This window comes from Carassius gibelio, chromosome A18, assembly GCF_023724105.1.
Source record: "Carassius gibelio isolate Cgi1373 ecotype wild population from Czech Republic chromosome A18, carGib1.2-hapl.c, whole genome shotgun sequence".
In the NCBI taxonomy this organism is placed as follows: domain Eukaryota; kingdom Metazoa; phylum Chordata; class Actinopteri; order Cypriniformes; family Cyprinidae; genus Carassius; species Carassius gibelio.
This window is the reverse complement of record NC_068388.1, coordinates 6,666,458-6,688,544: the sequence shown is the minus strand read 5'-3', so window position 1 is coordinate 6,688,544 and position 22,087 is coordinate 6,666,458. Positions and strand designations below refer to the sequence as shown.

General features: G+C 37.0%; 1 protein-coding gene across 1 annotated transcript in view; it reads left to right on the top strand.

Moving 5' to 3' along the window:
- The first annotated feature begins 260 nt into the window (after positions 1 to 260).
- Positions 261 to 22,087, top strand: part of cmip (c-Maf inducing protein) — a 30,236-nt gene continuing 8,409 nt past the window's right edge. Inside the window, exons 1-15 of the mRNA XM_052532135.1 lie at positions 261 to 1,121; positions 10,631 to 10,756; positions 10,843 to 10,893; positions 12,089 to 12,250; positions 13,633 to 13,674; positions 14,124 to 14,186; positions 15,063 to 15,143; positions 15,233 to 15,336; positions 15,670 to 15,774; positions 16,752 to 17,123; positions 18,792 to 18,857; positions 20,156 to 20,182; positions 21,508 to 21,556; positions 21,706 to 21,813; positions 21,916 to 22,032. Coding sequence (XP_052388095.1) covers positions 792 to 1,121; positions 10,631 to 10,756; positions 10,843 to 10,893; positions 12,089 to 12,250; positions 13,633 to 13,674; positions 14,124 to 14,186; positions 15,063 to 15,143; positions 15,233 to 15,336; positions 15,670 to 15,774; positions 16,752 to 17,123; positions 18,792 to 18,857; positions 20,156 to 20,182; positions 21,508 to 21,556; positions 21,706 to 21,813; positions 21,916 to 22,032 — 1,803 coding nt within the window. The 5' untranslated portion in view covers positions 261 to 791. The remainder of the gene's footprint in view (positions 1,122 to 10,630; positions 10,757 to 10,842; positions 10,894 to 12,088; positions 12,251 to 13,632; positions 13,675 to 14,123; positions 14,187 to 15,062; positions 15,144 to 15,232; positions 15,337 to 15,669; positions 15,775 to 16,751; positions 17,124 to 18,791; positions 18,858 to 20,155; positions 20,183 to 21,507; positions 21,557 to 21,705; positions 21,814 to 21,915; positions 22,033 to 22,087) is intronic.

Below are 22,087 nucleotides of genomic sequence, written 5' to 3'. Positions count from 1 at the left end.
TTGACACTACAGGTATAGTCAGTAGTAACAAAGGAATAAGAACTAACATAAATTAACTGAATAGATTTTAACCTCTATTTTAGTAGGCTATATAGTTGCTAGTCTGAAATTTAAAATGTATACCAATTGGACAACAACAAAAAAAAGTATTTGCAATGTAAATTATCAATAAATGTTAAAACGGTTTGCCATATGCCTTCTTTCTTTTCACCATTTTGCTCGAGAGAAGGGAAGTGCGCGCTCCCTATCAAACAGAGACGCGCATCCGTTCGCCTCCCCATTGACGTCACTCCGGTATCACATGAACGAGTAAGGACCAATCCACACGCAGCCCTATCGAAGCTCTCGGTTCCTCCACCGAGATAGGGAGGAAAAAAGACAGAAAAGGGAACCATGATTCCGAGCATCTGAAGAACAAATAAAACTGAACACAGTGTGGATATTGTACCTTGTTATTGTTTCGTATTCGGAGCGGGAAGACTGGAATAATATGCAGTGGAGAGAGGCGGAACGGAGACGGCAATGGCTCGAACATATTGAATAGCTCGCGACGCTCAAAGGAAAGACATTATACTTCATCGAACCTTCCTCATCTCGACGGGCTTTATTTAATGGCTTCAATCCTCGCAGTCACCGACCCTTGTCTTTTGCGTAGCACCGTTGAGGTCGAATCACGGTGGATCGCGTGAGCATCTATATGCCAAACACCGGAACGAGCATTATTCGGCCTCGAAATCAAAAGACAGCCACCTGATCTGATTCAACGCCGTCGATTTTCGCTGAGGGGGAAAATGGATTTTAACGGGAGCGGCGGTGGAAATGAGCTGCACAACAATCAGTTTTATCCGTCCGAAGAAAGTAAGCCTCTGCTGGGGGACATATCCACGCAGCAGCCGCCGCCGGAGGGGAATAATAATCACAAAGCGGGGCCCTGCAGCAAGAGGAGCCTTCTACACAGCAGCAGTGGCATGAGATACAAACTGCTCCAGGAGGGGGACATCCAGGTGTGCGTGGTCAAACACCCGCGGACCTTCCTTAGTAAGATTTTCACCTCCAAATATTTACGGAGGTGGGAGCCCCACCACCTCACCTTGACGGACAGCAGCCTGGTGTCTGCCACGGTAAGATCCGCTCTGCAGGGGTCGCTTTTACGTGTGGCTGTTGAATGGCCATATTTAAAATCGTGTCATATTGTGTTCAGTATTCAGAATGTATTCTGTTCAGTCTGTATATAGTTAAAGTAAGGAACGCAACAAACATTTCATTGGCAAGTTAGTCAAATACAGAGTTTTAGTACGCTATAGTATCCGGCAACAGCACAAAACATTGAGTTTTGTGTAACAAGTAACATTACGGTCATATTAAAATCTTGATTAATTCTAATCGGTTTGATGGATTGTTTGCCGTTCCTAGATTTAGGAATGGTAGAACTCTTTTAAAAAGATGAATACGTTCTATTTTTCTAACATTTTTATTTAAGAATGACATTTATCCGGAAACAATATTACATTTACAAATAATTCTGGCTTACTGTCCACCAGCATCCTCAAAACAACTTGGTTTCTGAAATGTAAATCATTTAGGCAACATCTGACTCGAGAAAATGAAACACATCGTAGAAAATGTTTTGGCTATCATATTGAGAGGATGCATTTCGAAACAGGTCTGAAAACACACGGTGACGTCATAATAATAACTTAACAGCTTCCTCTACATTATTTCCCGTTTTCCGGGTTTATGTCTTTTGATTTGCCATTTGATGGGGTCATTCTAAAAAATGTATTTTTCATAAAAAAATAAAAACAAGTCTTTACAGTTAAAGAATCTGCGTTGCACCACCTCAAGCTTAATCTCAAAATGTAATACATGCATACATACATATACATACACACACTCAAATATATATATATATATATATATATATATATATATATATATATAGAATTAACAGTTTAACAGTTAACTTAAAGCCACATAAGGTCACTTCAGTGTGTTTTAGAAATAATTTAATATTGATATTTTTATCTATATAGATATCAAGTTTTTAATAATCTGTTGTTTACTGTACAAAATCATATAAAGAAATGAGAGATGACCTTAGAGAGTTGACGCAATGAAAAGATGATGAAATTTGTTTTTGAATTTCACATTATTTTAATATAAGGGAGTTCATAACATGGTTGAAGCATAACTTGCTGACTTTAAAATTATTTAAATGAAGTAATGTCAACCAATATCTAAAAATATTTAGAGAGACTACATACAAAATTCTCTAATTTATTTCCATTTCGATCTAAATGTGCGTGTTTGCAAATGTTAAGGAGAATGTGTTGGCTATAAAAACAAACAGGGAAAGCTGGTGTCAGCTATTCTTTTTTAAAGCCACTGTTTACATATGTTCCCGAGGTACAAAATAAAAGCACTCTGTTCACCCTGTTGCAAACATATATATCGTTTTAAATAATGCATCATTAAATTGAGTTTTCATTTCCAAATACCTTGATCAGAGTCCAGTGTATTGGAGAATGAATCATAAATAAAAGTCATTTAAATGTTCACAGGGGGTAACAACCAGTAAAAATCCAGGAACCCACACCCCTCAAAATGCTGATACCTAGATACAGTGTCAGAATTGAATTATTGTTTGTTTACATCATTTTCCTCGCTGATGTTTATTCACATCCCTGTAGATTTTAAGCCGCGTCTGATGCTCAGATATTCAAAAACATCACTTGTGCATACATCTTAATTGCTGCTCAAGAGGCTTATCTATGGAAAAGTATGGTCATGGTCGCAGTGGATTCACCCACCTGGGAGATTTCTGGGAATCCACTCAATGGCGGTTATTTTTAAAAAGCAAAAACATGAAACTGCACAGGAAGCGACCAGTTTTTCATCGCCGTTTGGTTTGCATGTGAAGAGGACAGTCATATTTCACCCTCTGCCTGTTTCGGCTGAGTAAATCCCATCTCTGATGTGCCAATGGAGTCTTGTAGAGTGTCTCCGTTCAGGACATCCTCACAGGATGCCATCATCAAATGGCTGATTAAATTAAAGGTTTAAATTTTACAGCTGTATTTCATCATTCTGATATGATCGAATTAGCCGTTGACTTCTTCCTCAAATGAATGCTTCAGAATGAATTAGATTGCTTGTTTAACAACGGTCTGCTTGTCGGATGAAGCTCAGCCGCTGACACTGAGAGGCCCTCGGGATTTCGGAGGCTAGCTGAGATTAACCCAAGCCAAACACAGAGCGTATGTTTATGTGTGTAGCTATATGCAGTCGTTTTGCAGAGGTTTATGTCGTTCAAAAGTGTTTACAAATTAAAACAAATAAAAAAGGTTAGGGTAGTTTTAGTACTTTGACAGTCCTGTCATTCCCTATTGGCTTTCTTCTACAGTTAGCAAGGTCTCTAATAGATGTTTAGTTAGTGACCCATGCTCAGTTGACCATAGCTAATGGAGGTAGTTGTCTGTGGCTAATGGTCTCTTTTGGCCTGTTTGTGATTCTACTGTGCATCGAACCATTGTGCTTCAGAAAGGGGTCAGTATATCAACAGAAAGGCCTTATTGTTGATTTGAAGCATATAAATAGTTCGATTTGGATGCTTTGGTTTCCTCACCTGGTGTTTTTCCCAGCACAAACCCTGCAAGGGTGTCATTTGGGTTGAAATGACATTATCTCGCTCACATGTTCTTAAAATATTTGACCTCGTTTGCTTTGTGGATGTAGCTCATGACGCATGTCTGATGATAAATGCCTTCTTTTTTCCTGAAGATTCCAGCTTTTTTCCCCCACAATTTTCTCAAGAACTTGTGTTCTGAGTAAAGACAAAACATTTGGCATTTTGATAGCGCGTTTTCGATAAGCGTAGTCAGCTCTCTGGAAAATGATCTCACTAGAAGATATGAAAGATGTGACTCACCCTCGTCTCTAGGCTCTCAGAGTCTAAATCATATTTGCATAACACCAAGCCATTATAAATGCTTCCTGTCACTCTTTCGTTAAAAAGACATCAGAAGCCCTGCCTCTAAAGGCACATTTATGCCGATGCCCTCAAGCGCACCATTTTGTTTGTGATGCAGACTATAGTTTCTTTTCACGTCAGGTCCTGGTAATTAGATGAAGTACCAGATGAGACAACAGCCCATATAGATCATAACATGTCCTCCGTATAAACACAGCACAGAAAGGTGAGAGCTGCACGACTGTTTTTAGGTGGTGTGTTTTGCTATTTTGTGATTGGGTTAGGTGCTGAACACCTGGGTACAAATGAAATGATATTCCGGTTGTGAGATTGAGGACATGTTAACAAACACAGCTCTGTACTGTACTCTTCACATCTGAAGAGTCATCGCATTTTGAGCAATGCTGATGACTAGAGCTGAATAAGTCTGGTTGTGACGTGTTCAGCTAAATATGACCAGGTCAGGGGCAAAAAAAACAGGAACAAACCATTTTAACGGTACTGTTGGGCTTTCTGCTGTAAACAAACAGTGCTACATTCATGACTAGGCACATAAACTATTTTGGCTCCTTGAGATCCCTTCGGCTACCATCCAAATAAGCTCTGTAATTGAGATGTAGGAGCTGGCTTTGTTTTTGTTGCACAGAAAAGCCATTAGGAGGACATTTTCAAACACTGGCAAGGTTTCAGATTAATTGTTTTGCATGTACTGGGTTGCTTGTGTCTTGATATTAAAGCAATTTTTCATTATTGGTGCTGTGAACTGATGGAACTGTGGAACTGGTTGACATTTCTTAAAGATGAATTAGAACCTAATGTAAAATGTTAGGAATGCATATTCAGGTGGAACACAGTGCAGCCATATTGATTCAATATTTCACAGATTTTTATTTGAGAGGGCCAGATGTAATGTATAGCACTCCGTCCACATAATCAGCTTTGGAATGAGGTTTCCAGAATTTTTGACTCTTGTGTTTTTTTAGCTAATAGTGAATACTTGATGAAGCACTTTGATAAAGTTTGCTTGATCTGCGTTATCATTCATAAGTTTGGGGTTTGTAAGATTTGAATATTTTCAGCTCATATTTTTGGATTTTTTTTTAGGCCAAAAACCAAAAATGCCATTTATGGCTGATAATTGAGCAGCCAAAATTTGCATTAGTAATAAATAGTTATTAAAAAGCTTTTTTGGTTTCAGCTTCGACCAAGTGCATCCAGAAGTTTTGGTTTTGGCCCAGGGATTTTCATTTTGGTGCATTCCTAATTATTAAAAAGTTTTGCTGCTTAAAATGTTTGAAAAAAGTGATTGAACGTGACCTTGCCAAAAAAAATTAAAAAAAATCTTATAAACAAACAAAACAAAACAAACAAATATATATATATATATATATATATATATATATATATATATATATATATATATATATATATATATATATATATATATATATATATATATATATATATACGTGCGTGTATGTATATGTATGTATAAATCCTAAGGCATAAAATAATTTTTTTAAAATACTTTTTACTTTTTTTTTTTTTTTTTACATGTTTTAAAATGGAGATTTCACTCCGACACCATTGCGTATATAGGTGCATATCCATAACTCATGTTGCATGTATTTAAAATGACAGCTGTACCATATGATATCAGTTGCTCCGATTATGTGTGAGCTTTTTAATCTGCTCGGCTGCTGGCTGTTGAGGTTTTGAAACGGAACTGACGTTGCCACATCCGTAATGAACACACTCGCCGACAAATTTCCTTTTGTCACATAAGCCATCTTAGATCATCAAATTTGTGGTTAGGCTGACGCATGAATGGATGACAGTAGCTTGAAATTCAGCTTATTCAGCCCTCTAAGCGAAAAACTAGTTCTGTCCCTAGATAGCCGTATGGCTGAATTACAAGCATATGACGAATAGCCACATCATCTGAAGGTTGCTAGTTCCAGCGTCAGTATACTTAAACAGTTGTAGAACAGATATTACACTTAAGGTTTATTTTGGCTTTGTTAAACTTTGCATGCAATAGTCATTTGCATCATATTGGGAATTTTTTTGGACTAGATTTCACAAGAAATATGTTTGTTTTTAACTGCATGCAAGCGCAACATATGCAGACTACGTATCTGGATGCAAATTTGCGTTGGATTTGCATGACTATCTGCTGTTCATGTAATATGAACAGATATATGGCATTAATTAAAGCCAGCTGTCTTTGGAAATTTATTGGTGTATAGGGCCCATAGGCATGCAGTCATACCTGTCTGTACAGTAACTGAGTTTCTCTATTGCTTTTGGCTTTTTATCATGTTTGGTGTTAATGCACAGAAACTAGATCATCAAGTAAGCAAAAACTCTAGTTTACATTTGGCTCTATTGGTTGGAGACTTTTTTTTTTTTTTCTGCTGGCTTGCATTGGCTTCCTCCTCCTGGCCTGCCATGGATTGCTGTTAATATATCATGTGTGAGGAGTTTAACTGGAAGAAGCCATGTTTACTTTGGTAGAAAGCACATTGTTACAGTTTTTACATGCCCGTGCAGTAAATCCTTGCTCCATTTATACACAGTTTGCATGGGCTTTTACGCAAAAGCATGTGAAATGTCAAGATTTTATGACTTGGACATTGCCCATCCATGTTTATTATTTGTAATTATTGCATTATTTGTAACAGAATGATGTATCAGTTAGGTTATGATTTCTCCCATTATGGTGATCAGATCATTACTGTTAAGAAGTTTGGGATGAGTAAGAAAATAAAAAAAACACCTTTATTCGGCAAGGATGGTCAAACTGATAGAAAGTGTCACAAAAGACTTTGATACAAAAGATTTCTTATTTATATAAACATTGCTCATCAAAGAATCCTGAAACAAAATATGCAGCATAACTGTTTTCAACATTGATGATGATGATGATAAGAAATGGTTATTGAGCACCAAATTAGCACATTTCTTGAAGGCTCATGCGACACTGAAGTAATGGCTTCAGCTTTGGCATCATAGAAATAAATTACATTTAAAAAATATATTATAAAGGAAAAGAGTTCTTTTAAATTGTAATAATATTTTACAGGATTACAGTTTCTGTTTTTGCTCGTATAAATGCATCCTTGGTAAGAATAAAAGACTTCTTTCAAAAACATTACAAAATCTTCCTGACCTCAAATCTTCAAATGGTTGTGTGTTTTCACAAAATATAAAAAGTATAAAATGTTAATTTCTGCAGAATTTCTCATTTGCTAGGATTAAAATAATATCAATTTATTAATAAAAAGAAAAAGAAAAATAATGTTAAACGGACTGTTCTGGTCCAGCATGCTGAAATCCATAATGAAGACGGTGCATTGTGCCTAGCAACACATTTTGCAGCAATTGTAGTCATAACAAAGCATGGCATCTCATGTGTTGCTTGAATATACATTAGTGGTCAACCCTTATAGGTTTTTAACTGTCTGAAATTGATCTCAGTAACTAGAGAGAGAATGGACTTATGTCTAAAATAAATGCAATTATAGGCTAATGAAGTTTAATACAAGACATAGAGATTAAATGTTTTAAAATTATATTAAATATTGACTTCATAAATGCTTCATTTATATTCAGTAATTTTTGAAAACAGAAATTTTACATTATACATTGACAACAGTTCTGGTCAATTGTTGACCATGTGTTAAAAGGGAGAATTTACTACAGCATTTTTAATCGGCCATTAAGAACAGCTATTGGCTGATACGAGCATCTCACATGGCCTAATATTGATTTAGCTGTCTGTCCCTAGTATACATACATGTCTTATATTTGCCACTCTTTATACGTTGCAATGAGAAGCTAAGAAATCTGTGCATTTACTGGGATTCCTAACAGTTTAGTAGGTAGCTCTCCGTGATCAGTTTGTCAGTTCTAGAGATGCCACCTGAACACACTGATGATGTTTTTCTCTGATCGTTTTCCATCTGGATCTCCCTGGTAACAAAAAACACAAAAAAAAAACACATATGTCTCTATTTCATCTCTTTGTTTCCATGGCAACATAGCAATGGTGAGAGGAGAGCTATTCAACTCCTCCTTAAGGAAGAATTGCACCATGAAAAACAGGCTGAATGAGATGAAGGAAGAAAAAACAGGAGGACTTCTTGGAAAAGAGAAGTGGAAAGGAGGACATATAGTGAGAGAGATAGATGAAATGACAGCGAGTGACACAAAGATAAGCAGATGTGCAAGCTTCACATGTCACTCTGGGTTTCGGACACATCAGGCTCCTTGTTTTGCTCCACATGCAGCACGTGTCTCAAAGTACACAAGCTTGCTAGCAGACTCGTGCTTGATTACTTGAAAATGAGACTTGATTTGAAAGATACTGATCACACGGACTCTTTAAAAGAAAGACAAATCAGCCATCTCGAATCTGCAACAGAGGGGGCAGGACCTCCGTTGCAGAACAGCCTGTTGGTCTTTCACCTAAGAATGGGGGATGTAAATAAAAGACAGGCCTGTTTTATTCAGTTATACGGGGACGAGCTGAGTGTTTGTTTGAGCGAGCGTGAGAGACGCAAAGAGAATGAGTCAAAGCAAGGAACAGCTTGTTTGCTCTGCTGAACTGGGTGGCTGACACAAATACAGGAACTGTGGTTTGGTTTGAGTCTAGAAGGAGAGCAGCACAAATAAAGCAATAGCCTGTTTGTGCAAAGAAGTAGAGGGAGGGCGGAGCTAATAAAGGAAGAGCCTGATGCGGGCTGCAGAGGAGGGAGGGCAGCTAATAAAGGAACAGCCACAGTGTGCTAATGTAGAGGGAAGAAGATCAGGGAACAGCCTGTTGACATTTTAGGTCATGTGACCACCAGCACTTCAGTCAAGAGTGGAACTGCTAGTTCACTTGCAGGTCCGGATGAAATGTTGATTTTTTTTTTTTTTTTTTTTGTGGTGTGGTTCACTTTCACACTGACCTTTTTGTAAGTGAACCAGAAATTATAAACAAAACCACACGTGTGCTAAGGCCATCCGTTCATTGGACAGAAATTATCAAGTGTACCAGAGTTCATTTTAAACTAGTCTGAGACCACCTCTACAGCTGGGTCGCATCCGAGTGCGATTGCTGTATTCATACCTGCCCAAAAGATTTGAACCAAGGGGAGGAAACGAGCTTGAAAACACCCTTAATTACAACTATGATAACGACACTGAATCACTTTCAGAACTATGATCCTCTGGACTTCAAATTATTTATTCATAAACCATTTTCCACAATCTTTGACCACTGACGTCACCTTATGAAAGATGATGCCACATCATATGAAATTTATTCATAGTATCATGCTAACTGGTGGAAAAACCTACCAATACATCCATCTCTAAACAGCTAAATGCCAAGTTTAAACAAGTTCAGCGTTATACTTTCCTGTGTTATACTTTCCGCGTCCGCAAGTCCGATAGTGACCGCTATGGTATGCGGGATGTAAAAATCATCTTTGGAGAGCGTGTGTGGACTGTGGAGCGTTTTTATTTTTTCAAGTGTGTTTTGTGTAAAAATAAGTGTAAAATCTTTTTTTTTTATCATCAATTATAATAAAAATAAAAGAAGTATAATAGAAAATGGATAGTTCTGGTCCTGTCATGCTTAAATCCATAATGTAGGCTGTATGTTGTGTCCAGCAACCATTGCAACTTCAACCTTGTTTGCTACTGAGAAAGAGAGAGAGAGAGCAAGCGCGAGCCCCGGCCACACGCTTACCTTCACCGTCTTCAAACAACATGAGCGCTGTCTTGCTCTCTCTCCCTCGCGCATATTAATCAAAATCAATTGACACGATGGTGTCGAACAACAACAACAACAACAAAAAACTATTCGGTGATTAAATGTTTTCTGTGATGTCAAATCTTGTGCGATATCCTAAACTGCAGAGATAATTACACAATCAATCGTACACGTCTGATTCGCGAACTAATGATTCCTTTGAAGCAATTCAATTTAATGAATAGTTTAAACAACTTAACCGTCCAACACTGAACTCACGAGACGTCTGAATTGGTGTATAAAAAAAAATCTGTAACACTTTACAATAATGTTCTATTTATTAAACTATTTAACTACATTATTTAACATTTACTATTACTAAACTGCACTTCTACAACATTGTTAATTTCAACATTTAGGCTATAGCCTTCACTGTTGAAATCAAAAGTTGTACAGTATTTGTTAACATAGTTAATGCACTGTGAAGTAACATTACCAAACAATGAACAGCTGTGTTTTTATAAACTAAGATAAACGAAGATGAATAAATATAGTAACAAAAGTATTGCTCATGGTAAGTTCATGTTAGTTAATATGTTAACAATTCAAACCATATCCTAACGTTACAAGCAAATAATTTACTCTAAATAATACTCTGATGTTTAAATTGTTTAAAAGGAGAATGTAAGTGTGCTCACCCCATTTTTGTTTGTAAGAAAAAATTAGATTAGATTTCATATCGCAATATATATCGCAGAAAAACAAAATATCGCAATGTCATTTTTTCCCAATACCTTCCATGACGCTGCAGAGCTTTTGTTAAGGTTGTCAGTGCAGTATGTGACGCTCATCCTGACACGTGTGAATGCCCATACTGTTTTTTGCAAATATGAACGTGTTTCTTATTGTCTCTGTAGCCTACAGGATACATGGAGGCCCCTCTGTCTTACAGCACTATCGAGGACCTACAGTTGCTGTCCTGGGACAACGCCCCCAAATACTGTGTCCAGCTAAGCATCCCTGGAGGGACAGTCCTCCTGCAGGTACTTCCAGCTCCCTCACGGTTTCACAACACTCATGTTGAGAGAACACTTTGACTCATTTTGCAAATGTTTGTGTGCACTCGCAGGCTGCTAACAGCTATCTGCGGGACCAGTGGTTTCACTCTTTGCAGTGGAAGGTAAGGTCACACATTTAGGAAGGCTAGACTTGCAAAAAGCATCGGTGCAGTGACATTTTGCATGGTTTTAGTGAGAGTATCATTTTATAAGTGTACGTATGTGGCTGGTTCTTCAACTACAGGCACTTTGGTATTCCAAGAGTTGATTTCTATTAATACAAAAAAAAATGTATGTGACATTCACATTTAAACTTTCTAGGATGGAAAATTCAAACAGTCTTAAATCACTTAATTGTTATTGTGTGAAATGTTTTATACCATTTTCTTCACTACCTCAGTTGTGGCATCATTACTTAGATTAATTTTGAATCAGTAAAGTTATATATAAAGTTAATTCTTAGTTGCCAAAGAGAGAGCAATGTCCCTGAGGATCATGCTTGCTTTGAAATATGAGTCGTGATGTGTGGAGGAAACAATAAATAACACTTGCAAGTAGAGTTTTTGATTTTTTGTGCGTCATATCCAGTCAAGTTATAATATTGTCAAATTGGCCTTAGCAAGACAAAGAAGCCACCGTCATTATTTCCACATTGAAACAATTTTGAAAGAAAGAATGGAAAAGTTATAAACCATTAGAGTATTATTGTGAGGAATTATTACTCTAATAATTTTTTACACAATTTGTAACTTCACATGTGACATAATTTCCATTATAAACCAATGGATATGTCTAAAAAGTTAATACTTGGCTGCCAAAGACACAGCTGTGTCAGTGAAGAGCGTGTGTGTGTGTGTATAGAGGAAACGGTAAATATCATTTCTGAGCATCAGTTTTTGTGCATCAAGTTTCCAGTCAGTAAGTTTCCGTATTTTGAGATGCAGTGGAAATGTTTATGACGTTTAAAAAAAAATTAAAAAAAATTATATATCAACTGGTAGTAGACAGATTTAACTAGTGAGGGCATGAAAAGGGTTTTTTGTTTTAAGAAAAGTGCCTGTGGTTGAAAAAATACCCATGCATGAGTGCAATAAAATGGAACAAAAAAAGAACTTTAAACCAAAATCACCAAGCCTTGTCACCACTGCTCTTCTCTGGGTAAGTTCGCTGAGGTAACTCACACCGTAATGTAGTTCAAAAGCTGTTATCAGATATGACCACTGCTGCATTATGGTTGTAAAATATGTGCCGGTTTCATAACTGCTGCTTGCATCGGTTAAAGGTGTGTGCATTCTGGGTTTTCTGACTCATCTGCAGAAAAAGATCTACAAATACCGCAAGGTTCTGAATAACCCGAGCCGCTGGGACGTGGTTCTGAAGGAGATCAGGGCCCTGGTGGATATGGCCCTCATCTCACCCCTGCAGGACGAATCCATCCATCAGGCCCCGCTGCACATCATCTCCACCCTGCTTGCTGAGGTACGTCACATCATCTAATTGATGAGAAGACTAGTTATTAATTATTTAATTTGACAAGAGTGTTAAGCTCTTTAATAGCATTTGCTAAGGCATGCATCGCTTTTATTATTGCTCATACCCAAAACGTTAGCATGTAGCACGTGCGATGATAACGTCAAATCATGCAGCACATTGAGGATAAGTGAGCTGTTACATTTCTGAGTGATTGTACTTAAAAATGTACGCCAGATAGACAAAAATAAACAGTCAACAAACATTTATATTGACAGAGGACATATCTAGGGAACAAAATGTCATAAACTTTGCAGTGGGCTCTTACTTTAGGGTAATCTGCATTTATTTATTGATTTTTTATTTTTCATTGAGGACATCAGATATGTCAAATGTACACTTGTTTTTTCTAAAAGTAGAATATAAGATTTTTACTTTATTTTATTGCTGTTTTTTTATCTTCCGATTTTAGTTGTTGTATGCATGAAATTATGATTACAAAAAAGATCAGATAAGAAGAATACCTTTTAATTTTTACAGAATTTAATTTATTAGGATTTTCAAAAAGTAGATGTTGTCATGTGGTTATTTAATATATAAACAATTTGACTCAAAATTCTCTTACAGATCAGTTACACTACCCTTCCAAAGGTTTATTTATGAATTTTGTTCAGTGAGAAAGCAAAGATGTTTCTAAAGTTATAAAAGATTTCTTAAAAAATCTACCCTGATAGACAAGAAAAAAATTTTTTTTGACAGAGTTCTTCTAACATCATGTAGGGAATAGAATATCATATAAACTTCGCTCTTAATTTAGAACCTAAAACCCTAAAAGAAATGTATTTTTATTTTGTGCATTAATCATGTCAAATTGATCCGATGTATTGTTTTTCGATGTATTGAAGTATAGCTGGCAACTTTTATGTTAGAACTTGAGCAGCATTCTGCTTTCATTTCTGGTTATGAGTGTCTTTTGTGAATTGAGGTGTGTTACGTCTCATTTCGAGTCTGGGTTCAGGTTAAGAGTTACCTGTGGTTGCCTGTGTAGCTGTGGTTTAGTGAGACTTTTTTTTACGTGGCATCAATACACAACGAAAATCTCCTTGTTTGCACACAGGAAAAGATTGGTTGCATCCATACTTTGATTTCCAAATGTAGATTGTGTCTTTGAATACCACATAGACCAAGCATTTGAATTCAAAGAGGGTTTTAAAATGTCTAAAAACAGACCTCTCACTGGCCTTTGGTCAAAAGGCTGTATCTGTGCACAAGATTTCCCAAGAAGGCCATTAACATTTTAAAAGTAGGGCTTGCCGGTTGTTGAGTCACTTAGCTGTGGCACCACTGGCAAATTAATTCTCAATAATGCTTTTGTGTCATTTCCTTCCTAGAACACTAACCTCAGCGCTCAGGATCACGAGAACATAATTGTGGTAAGTGGGGCTGCTTTTTTTTATATATACAAAAAATATATAAAGATGCATATTGCCTTCACTTTAAACTCTATTGCTAACAAGTAAGGGATTATGTACATCCAGTCGGTTGTTCTCTCCCTGCTTGGGTGATCAGGACCCCGATGCAAAGCAGATATCAGGATGACATAATTAAATAATTGTACCTCAGAATGTTGTGACTGACCAATCAGAATCAAGTATTCCACAGAGCCGTGTAATAAAGGCAGTTACATACTGTGTCTTAAGGCTCAGTGGAACACACTCTAGACGAAAACTGACTTGAAAATGTAGTGGACTGCCATTGAAACAGGAAATGCACACACAGATGTGCTCTTTGAAGGATGTGCACTTCCATAAAATGTGGATGAAAAGCAACAAGTCTCTACATGTCTGTGGGGAAGTGACTAATGGTTCGAATCTGTCTGTAGGCCATCGCACCCTTGCTGGAGAACAACCACCCTCCCCCTGACTTGTGTGAGTTCTTCTGCAAGGTAAATTTGACAATTTTGGCTTTTCTTCAAGGGAACAATTGAGTTCAGTATCGTAATTTTATTTTATTTTTTTATTTTATTCAGAATTTTATTTTAATCTTTAATTTTTTGATTGTTTAAAATCTTTTGGCTTGTGTTTCTGAAATAACTTATTAAAGTAAAAAAGGTCAACTATGGTATTAATTCATTAGGATTTAAAAGATATAAATCATCACATGGTTATTTAATATATAAACCAATTTTACAGTTTCTACAAAAACAGCTCAATGTTCAAAAATTGAGTTGACTTTTTTTTTTTTTTTTTAAGAAATTACACATTAAATTGATCAGAAGTGACAGTAAATACATTTATAATATTACAAAACATTTCTATTTTAAATAAATGCCATTCTTTTAAACTTTGTATTCATCTGAGAATTATGAAAAAGCTATCAGTTTCCTCAAAAAATAATCAGCACAACTGTTTTCAACATTGATTATAAGATATATGTATTTCTTGAGCACTGAATCAGCATATGAGAATGAAGGATCGTGTGACGCTGAAGACACGAGTATAAAATTCAGTTTTGCCATCAAAAGAAAATATTACATTTTTAAAACATTAAAATAGAAAAGAGTTATTTAAGTTATAATAATATTTCACAACATTACTGTTTTTCCTGTATATTTAATCGGCCAAATGCAGGTGAGCTTAAGAGAAGACATACAAAAAAAACTTTTGAACAGTAGAGTATTGTGTACCATGATAATTGTGCATTATTTATGTCTGATATCATTACTTTGCCAAGTACTTTAAAAAAACTGGGATTAGCTATAATGTTTCTGATGATTAATATATGTATTAATCAGTATCTGTTTTTGTGTTCCTCTACACAGCACTGTAGGGAGCGTCCTCGGTCGATGGTGGTGATTGAAGTGTTCACTCCTGTGGTTCAGAGAATCCTCAAACACAACATGGTGGGTCTGCGCACTACACAAGACGTGCTCTTGAATTCACACATCACTACAACCTCAACCTCATAAGATGTCATTTCTTCTCATTCCAGGACTTTGGGAAGTGCCCCAGACTCCGTCTCTTTACTCAAGAGTATATTTTGGCTCTGAATGAGCTTAACGCTGGCATGGAAGTGGTCAAGAAGTTCATTCACAGGTGAGTGACACTGTCCTCACAATGTGGCAAGCGATAAAAGCTTGGAATCTCATTGCATCACACCTGGTTAGGACACAATGTTACCAAAGAAGTAGTGCTTGAAAGGTCCTTGAAAGTCCAGGAATTTCATTTTGTAGTTTCTGTACAAACCTGGCCTTCAATTATACACAAACTATAACATCCTTTTATCTATCAGACCGTGTCATTTTAATGGTCCGTTTAAGACCAAGCCCTGCGCTTACTTCCTGTTCCAGCTTTGTTTTCTTTTCACTGTCACTGGGTTTGGACGCAGGAGCTATACTAACCTGACCTTTTTTCACATTATGATTTCAGCATGCACGGTCCCACCGGACAGTGCCCTCATCCTCGGGTTCTCCCCAATCTCGTGGCGGTCTGCCTAGCTGCCATCTACTCTTGCTACGAAGAATTCATCAACAGGTGCGTCCAATTCACTGGTTTTCCGACCCATGAGACGCGATTTACCCTTGAGACCGGAGTTCAAAACATTTCTCTGAATCATTTTTGCCGACTTCATTACTCCATGTCCTTTTTTATCAAAATAGTCTTTAAATATGCATGCTTTCTCTGCCACCTGCTTTAATCGGTCAGTATTTTTTGTGAAAAATAACAGTGACTTGGCTGTAGTGACGTTTTTAGTCTCACCTGTCCTCACCTGACCTGAGAGGAATAAGGAACTGTTTTAAAAAGTTTGCATGATTCGCAAAGACTCAAGAGAGTGAGAAGTGTCAAAGCTTACTCCCTAGGCTTCCTTGCACTACTCCCTCTCTGTTTTTTTTCCCCCTATCTGTTCTCTCATACACTCTCCAATGGCCTTTTGACAAATTTCCGTAACTACAGTTGGATATTTTAAAGGTGCACATTTACATATTTTCATCCCATGTTCCATCTGTCATCCTACCAGATCAGATGTCCTATAGTTACTTGTTAGTCAAATAAGATCTTTCAAACACTGTGGCCATGTAGCAAATTAAACAGCTGGTGTTTTGTATATGACTGCATGCAAATATGGAAATTTCCATGGAATGTGTCTGTAACTCTCTGAATGCAATGTTAGTGTATTTTTTCTTTCTCGACAAATTGACAGTGAATGCATTTAGCAGACGCATTATCCAAATCTCACAATTTTACAGCTTTTACTGTATTTTCAATCGAATACATACTGCCTTGGCGATTGTAAGAGACTACTTTTAAAAAGCAAACAAGCTAAAAAATTCTCACCAACCAAATAAAAAAAAAAAAAAACTCTTGAATGGTGTATATATCTAATAGTTCCCCCAACCAAAAAAAATCCTTTAATCCTGTATTCTTAAAAAAAAAAAAATACACACCATAAAAGGACACCTTGAATTTTGTGGAAAGCGGCATATGTCTTATCTCATTCTTTTATCTTTTAGTCGGGACAACTCTCCCAGTCTCAAGGAAATCCGAAACGGGTGTCAGCAGCAAAGTGAGAGGAAGCCGCCCATGCCTTTGCGCCTGCTGCGGCCCGAGCCGCCCACGCCACCCACGACTACCACCCTGTCCCCGCCCCCGGCCCTGCCCCTCTCACCACCACCTTCCATCATCAATTCCAGCGAGATCCTGGTAGAGCTGGAGCGCAACAACAACACCACTAACACACTGCACAAGGCCCCCCCAGAAGGTGACAGCGAGCCCAACCTGATTGACTGTCTACTGGTCAGCCCCGCGCTCAATGCCCTGTCCATTCAGCTGCCTGCTCACGCTGACAGAGTGCTAGGATGTTTCGCCCTCATCCTTAAAATGCTGTGAGTGTTGCACCACTGGATCTTTCTATTACTTTTCCACACAAATTACACCGCCGTCCCTTTTTAAGAAGTTCATTTGGCAGTAATGGCTGCCAGACCTGCCCACATGGTGGAGGTAAATAAAGGACCTTAAATAAATAATGCTAAATTAATTTTATTTTAATTGTTTAGCTTGCCAAAGTAAATTTAAAAAAAAGTAGTCAGCTACACTACAAGTTACCAACAAGTAAACAAGTAGCTACGCGAAGCTTCACTTTTAGATAATTCAATTAAATCATATTAAAAAGAAAAAAATTTACTGAAATACTTTTTTTTTTTTTTTTAAGATACACGTATGTTTGTATTTATGTATATGTATATTAATTATACACAAACATACATGTATCTGGAAAAAAAAAAAAGGATTTCTCTCAGTTAAGGAGATAAATATGGCTCCATCACATCAGTGTTTGTTATTATCAGTTTACTTGTTATTTGTTCTTTCCATCTTGCCTCTGTATAATGCATATTAAAGTTCTTAAGTGCAGTGCTGCTTTGTTTACAGTGGAAACCAAGGAAACACTTTAAGCGCCACCTGCTGGCAGAGAGTAAATCTGCGCTTCATTCAGCTCATCTGCTGTTTCATGCAGATAATTTTATGTATAGTTTTACAAAACTGGAGTCAAACCATTCTGTTTTTGCTTCAGATTTCAAAATTATACAGTCTAATTTAGATTAAAAACTGCCCATGTTGCATGTATGCAGCATCTTTGTTTGGATCATGATTAAAATGCAGTGGTTGCCTCTGATTTTAAATGGAAAAAGCACAGAACAAAGCCTTATTTTGTTTATATGAAGAGATTAATTTGATTAGTTTTACTTATTTATTTGATTTAGGGCTTGTTTTAAAATTTCTATTTAGTTTTGTTATTAAAATTATATTACAAATTTTTCATTTAGCAGAGGCTTGTGCAATATGCAAGTGCTATATTATTATTATTATAGTGTTATATTTCAGTTTCACAAAGAAATGTGCACCAATCTGTCAAACAAAAATAAAAGGACACATTTAATTTTTATTTTGTCTTAAATTTCATTTTGAAAATTGTGAATCGTGAGTTGAGTGAATCGTTACATCCCTATTAAGTGATGCGTTACATGTACAAACTGATTGAGAAAAACTGATCGGAACCACCTGTTTCGTTAAGTGGATTGAACAATACAGCGCTCTTTGAGAATGAAAGTGGGTTGTAGGAGGGTGAGTTTGTTTGTACATTGTAAGGCTGTGCAATACAGCATTTTGTCGTGGAACACTGCTGCATTTTGGAAAAAACAATTTTTTACGAAAAATGTTAATTCGAGCTGCTGGAAAATGTATTCTAGTTATTCTCCCACATTGTGTATAAAATATCAGTTTGGGGGAAAAAAAAGCTATTCAGCCATAATCGCACAGAGAAGCAACCTTAAACTAGTCTGCATATTTATAACAGATTCATTGAACCGAATCTGTTTTTAGGCTTTACCCCCTTCACCTGATCCTATTGTGAACCATCCGGTTGCTGATCACAGCAGAGTTTCTGAGGTTTCAGCTTTCACTGGCCAATCTTACATAAGGTTCTTATTTTCTCCAGTTCTCGCTCTCCCTGCCTCTGAATCTCTAATTTCTCCTCTGGCCTTTTCCCTCCACAGATCAGACTACGATGACTGGAGACCAGCACTGGCCAGCCTGCTTCAACCAATCCCCTTCCCGAAAGAGTAAGGGAACTCTCATAATCCTCACAGTTACTTTCTTTCTAAAAATGTACTTGCCACCTGTTTCAACTATTGAATCCATTATGATTAGTAATAGTATGATTTCTGTTGCTGCAATTAACTCCATTGTGAAGTGTCAGATACAGCAATCAGTTAATCTACCATTGTGTGTTAATTGCAGTTGCACATGTGATTTAAATTATTCAGCTGGTTCTAATGAGACCGTTTTGCCCAGATGATTCAGAACAGATAACTGTTTTGAGTTTAATCAAAGATGTTAAAATGAACAAAAGTGGAAAGCATCATTGGTAGATAGTCACTAGATGTCACAGAGCGCTATCTATACTCAATATATAGTTACAAAAGATTTCTGTTGAATAAACGCTGATATTTTGAACTTCCTGTTCATTAAATAGTCAGGAAAAAGTATCCCGATTTCCAGACAACAAGTTTTCAACATTGATAATAAAAAGAAATGCCTCTTGAGCACCAGATCAGCATATTAGAATGAATATTTTGTTTAGTGGATCATGTGACAATGAAGACTGGAGTAATGGCTGCTAAAAATACAGCATTGCACTTACAGGAATAAATTATATAATAGAAAATTAATATTATTAGTTATTTTAAAGTGTAGTTATTTTAAATATTGTAGTTTTTACTGTTTTTCTTATCAAATAAATGTGTCCTTGGTAAGCATAAGAGACTTTTAATAAAAAAAAAAAAAAATCACACCTATCCTAAACTTTTGAGTGGTAGGGTATGTGAAATATGAATTTATGTTTTGGATGTGCAGCCTATATAACGATACCAGGGGCCCTCCGAGTATGTGTGGTGGGCTGGTCTCGAGGGACTGCGTACAGGGTAGAAAACTGACGTGGGCAAGCCCCAGCAGGGCTTTGCAGCGGGATTGTGGGTATTGGGTGAGGCATCTTGGGTCCTCTGTGGCTCCTTTAATTGTCCCTGCAGGACAGAGCACATCATTACAGGCCTTCTGCATAGCCCTGCGGTTGCCACAGGTGGAGGGCTCACCTGCCTTTGTACGCTACGCCAAGCTTCCAATCTTCATTAGAAAAAAATTAACAACAGCAAGAGCACCCATGACACACATGCAAAACATTTGATGAAGTCCTCCCAGACTTTAGATGACTTGAAATTGTATCATCATGCGTGTCAAGGCAAGCACGCCTACATAGAGACTTAGAAAGCAACTTGTGTAATTATGTGGAATGACAACACTGTCTTTTTTTGCATGCCTGAGTCAAGTCGGTGTTTTTCTCTGTTTGCTTTCTCCTCTCTAGGGCCCTTGCACATGCCAAATTCACAAAGTAAGTGACATCGGTTTTGCCCCTAATGTATACTGAACCATTTAAAGAGACATTTTAAATACCGTATTTTACGGACTATAAGTCACACTTTTTTTCATAGTTTGGCTGATCCTGCGACTTATAGTCAGGTGCGACTTATTTATCAAAATTAATTTGACATGAACCAAGAGAAATGAACCAAGAGAAAACATTACCTTCTACAGCCACCAGAGGGCGCTATATGCTGCTCAGTTCTCCTGTAGTCTACACTGAAAACATAGAGCGCCCTCTCGCGACTGTAGACGGTAATGTTTTCTCTTGGTTCTAAATGAATGAGACTTATAGTACAATGTGACTTATGTGTTTTTTTTTTCCTCATCATGACATATTTTGGACTGATGCGACTTATACTCAGGTGTGACTTATAGTCCGAAAAATACGGTAAACTTTTAAAAAATCAGTTACTAACAATTTAATTTGCTGGTGTTGAAGGTTAAAGGTATAGTTAAACAAGATAAAAAAAAAAATTTCATGACCTACATATCATTCCAAATCTGTATGACTGACTTTCTTTTGTGGAACATACAATGTTTTGAAAAACCAAACACAGGAGCTCATTGACATCCATTGTACAGAAAAAAAATCGTTTAAAATATTTTTCAGAATATCATTTTTTAATGTTCCACAAAAGAAAGTAAGTCTTCCAGGTTTGGAACGACATAAGGTTGAATAAATGATGACAGAATGAAGAGTTTTTGTAAAATTTTGAAAGTGTTGTGAGTCATTGTGAAACTCTGAGGTGACAGTTTGTACAAAATTCAAATTCGGTCATCATTTTCTCACCCTTATGTATTTTTCAAACTTGTATGAAATAACTTGAGGGTGCTTATGTTTTACAGACATGTTTTGCAGAACTGTTTTGAAGACATACTATAGCTTTTGAAGAACATACTTTGTGATTATTCACTGAAAATTTTGACATTCACCCTAGCTCTCCTTGGCATTAATTCATGAAATGAATCATGTTTCGTCTGCATAAAATGAATCTTTTTAGTGAATTGGTTCATCCAGTGCATAAAAATGGTCTGAATTATTCATTCCCAAATGAAATCGATACTGTCTCGGTTAAGATAACCAGTGAATAGTGAATTAAATTTCAGCCAATGGTATCACACAATGCTATCATATAACTTAAGATTTAAAGTAAAGCCAGGAGTCATTTTATCCCATTTTTATTATACTGTAGTTGGAACAACATGAAAGAGTAAATGATGACCAAATGGGGTGGTGAATTTTTTATATTTCATGTAATCTAACAGGTCACTGTTGTTTCGTTTTTCTAACAGAGAGCTGAAGTATGTAATTCAGAGGTTTGCTGAAGATCCCAGACAAGAGGTGAGACAGGGAAGTGTGCAGAAAGGGTGTTGCTTGGCTTACAGTATCAATCGAGTGCTTGCTTAATATTGCCACTGTAGACTTAGTAAACAGTGCTTTATTGAGCTTCAGCCTTTGTAAATGTATGTGCATGTGCGTGTCTCTCACAGGTCCACTCCTGTTTGCTCAGTGTGCGCTCTGGAAAAGACGGGTGGTTCCAGCTCTACAGTCCAGGAGGCGTAGCTTGCGACGATGACGGAGAACTGTTTGCTAGCATGGTATGAAAGTATTTGTATGAACTACGAGATGTCTCATTTAGTTTAGTCATTTGTCCTGCCACTATATCTACTTTTATGGTCTGATGTTGTTTGTTCTCATAGGTCCACATCCTCATGGGCTCCTGCTACAAGACGAAGAAATTTCTCCTGTCGCTGGCTGAAAATAAACTGGGACCCTGCATGCTCTTGGCCCTGCGGGGGAACCAGACCATGGTGGAGGTACATATGACTGACTGTTGCTTTTCATTTTTGTAACATTTTTAGCTATCATGGA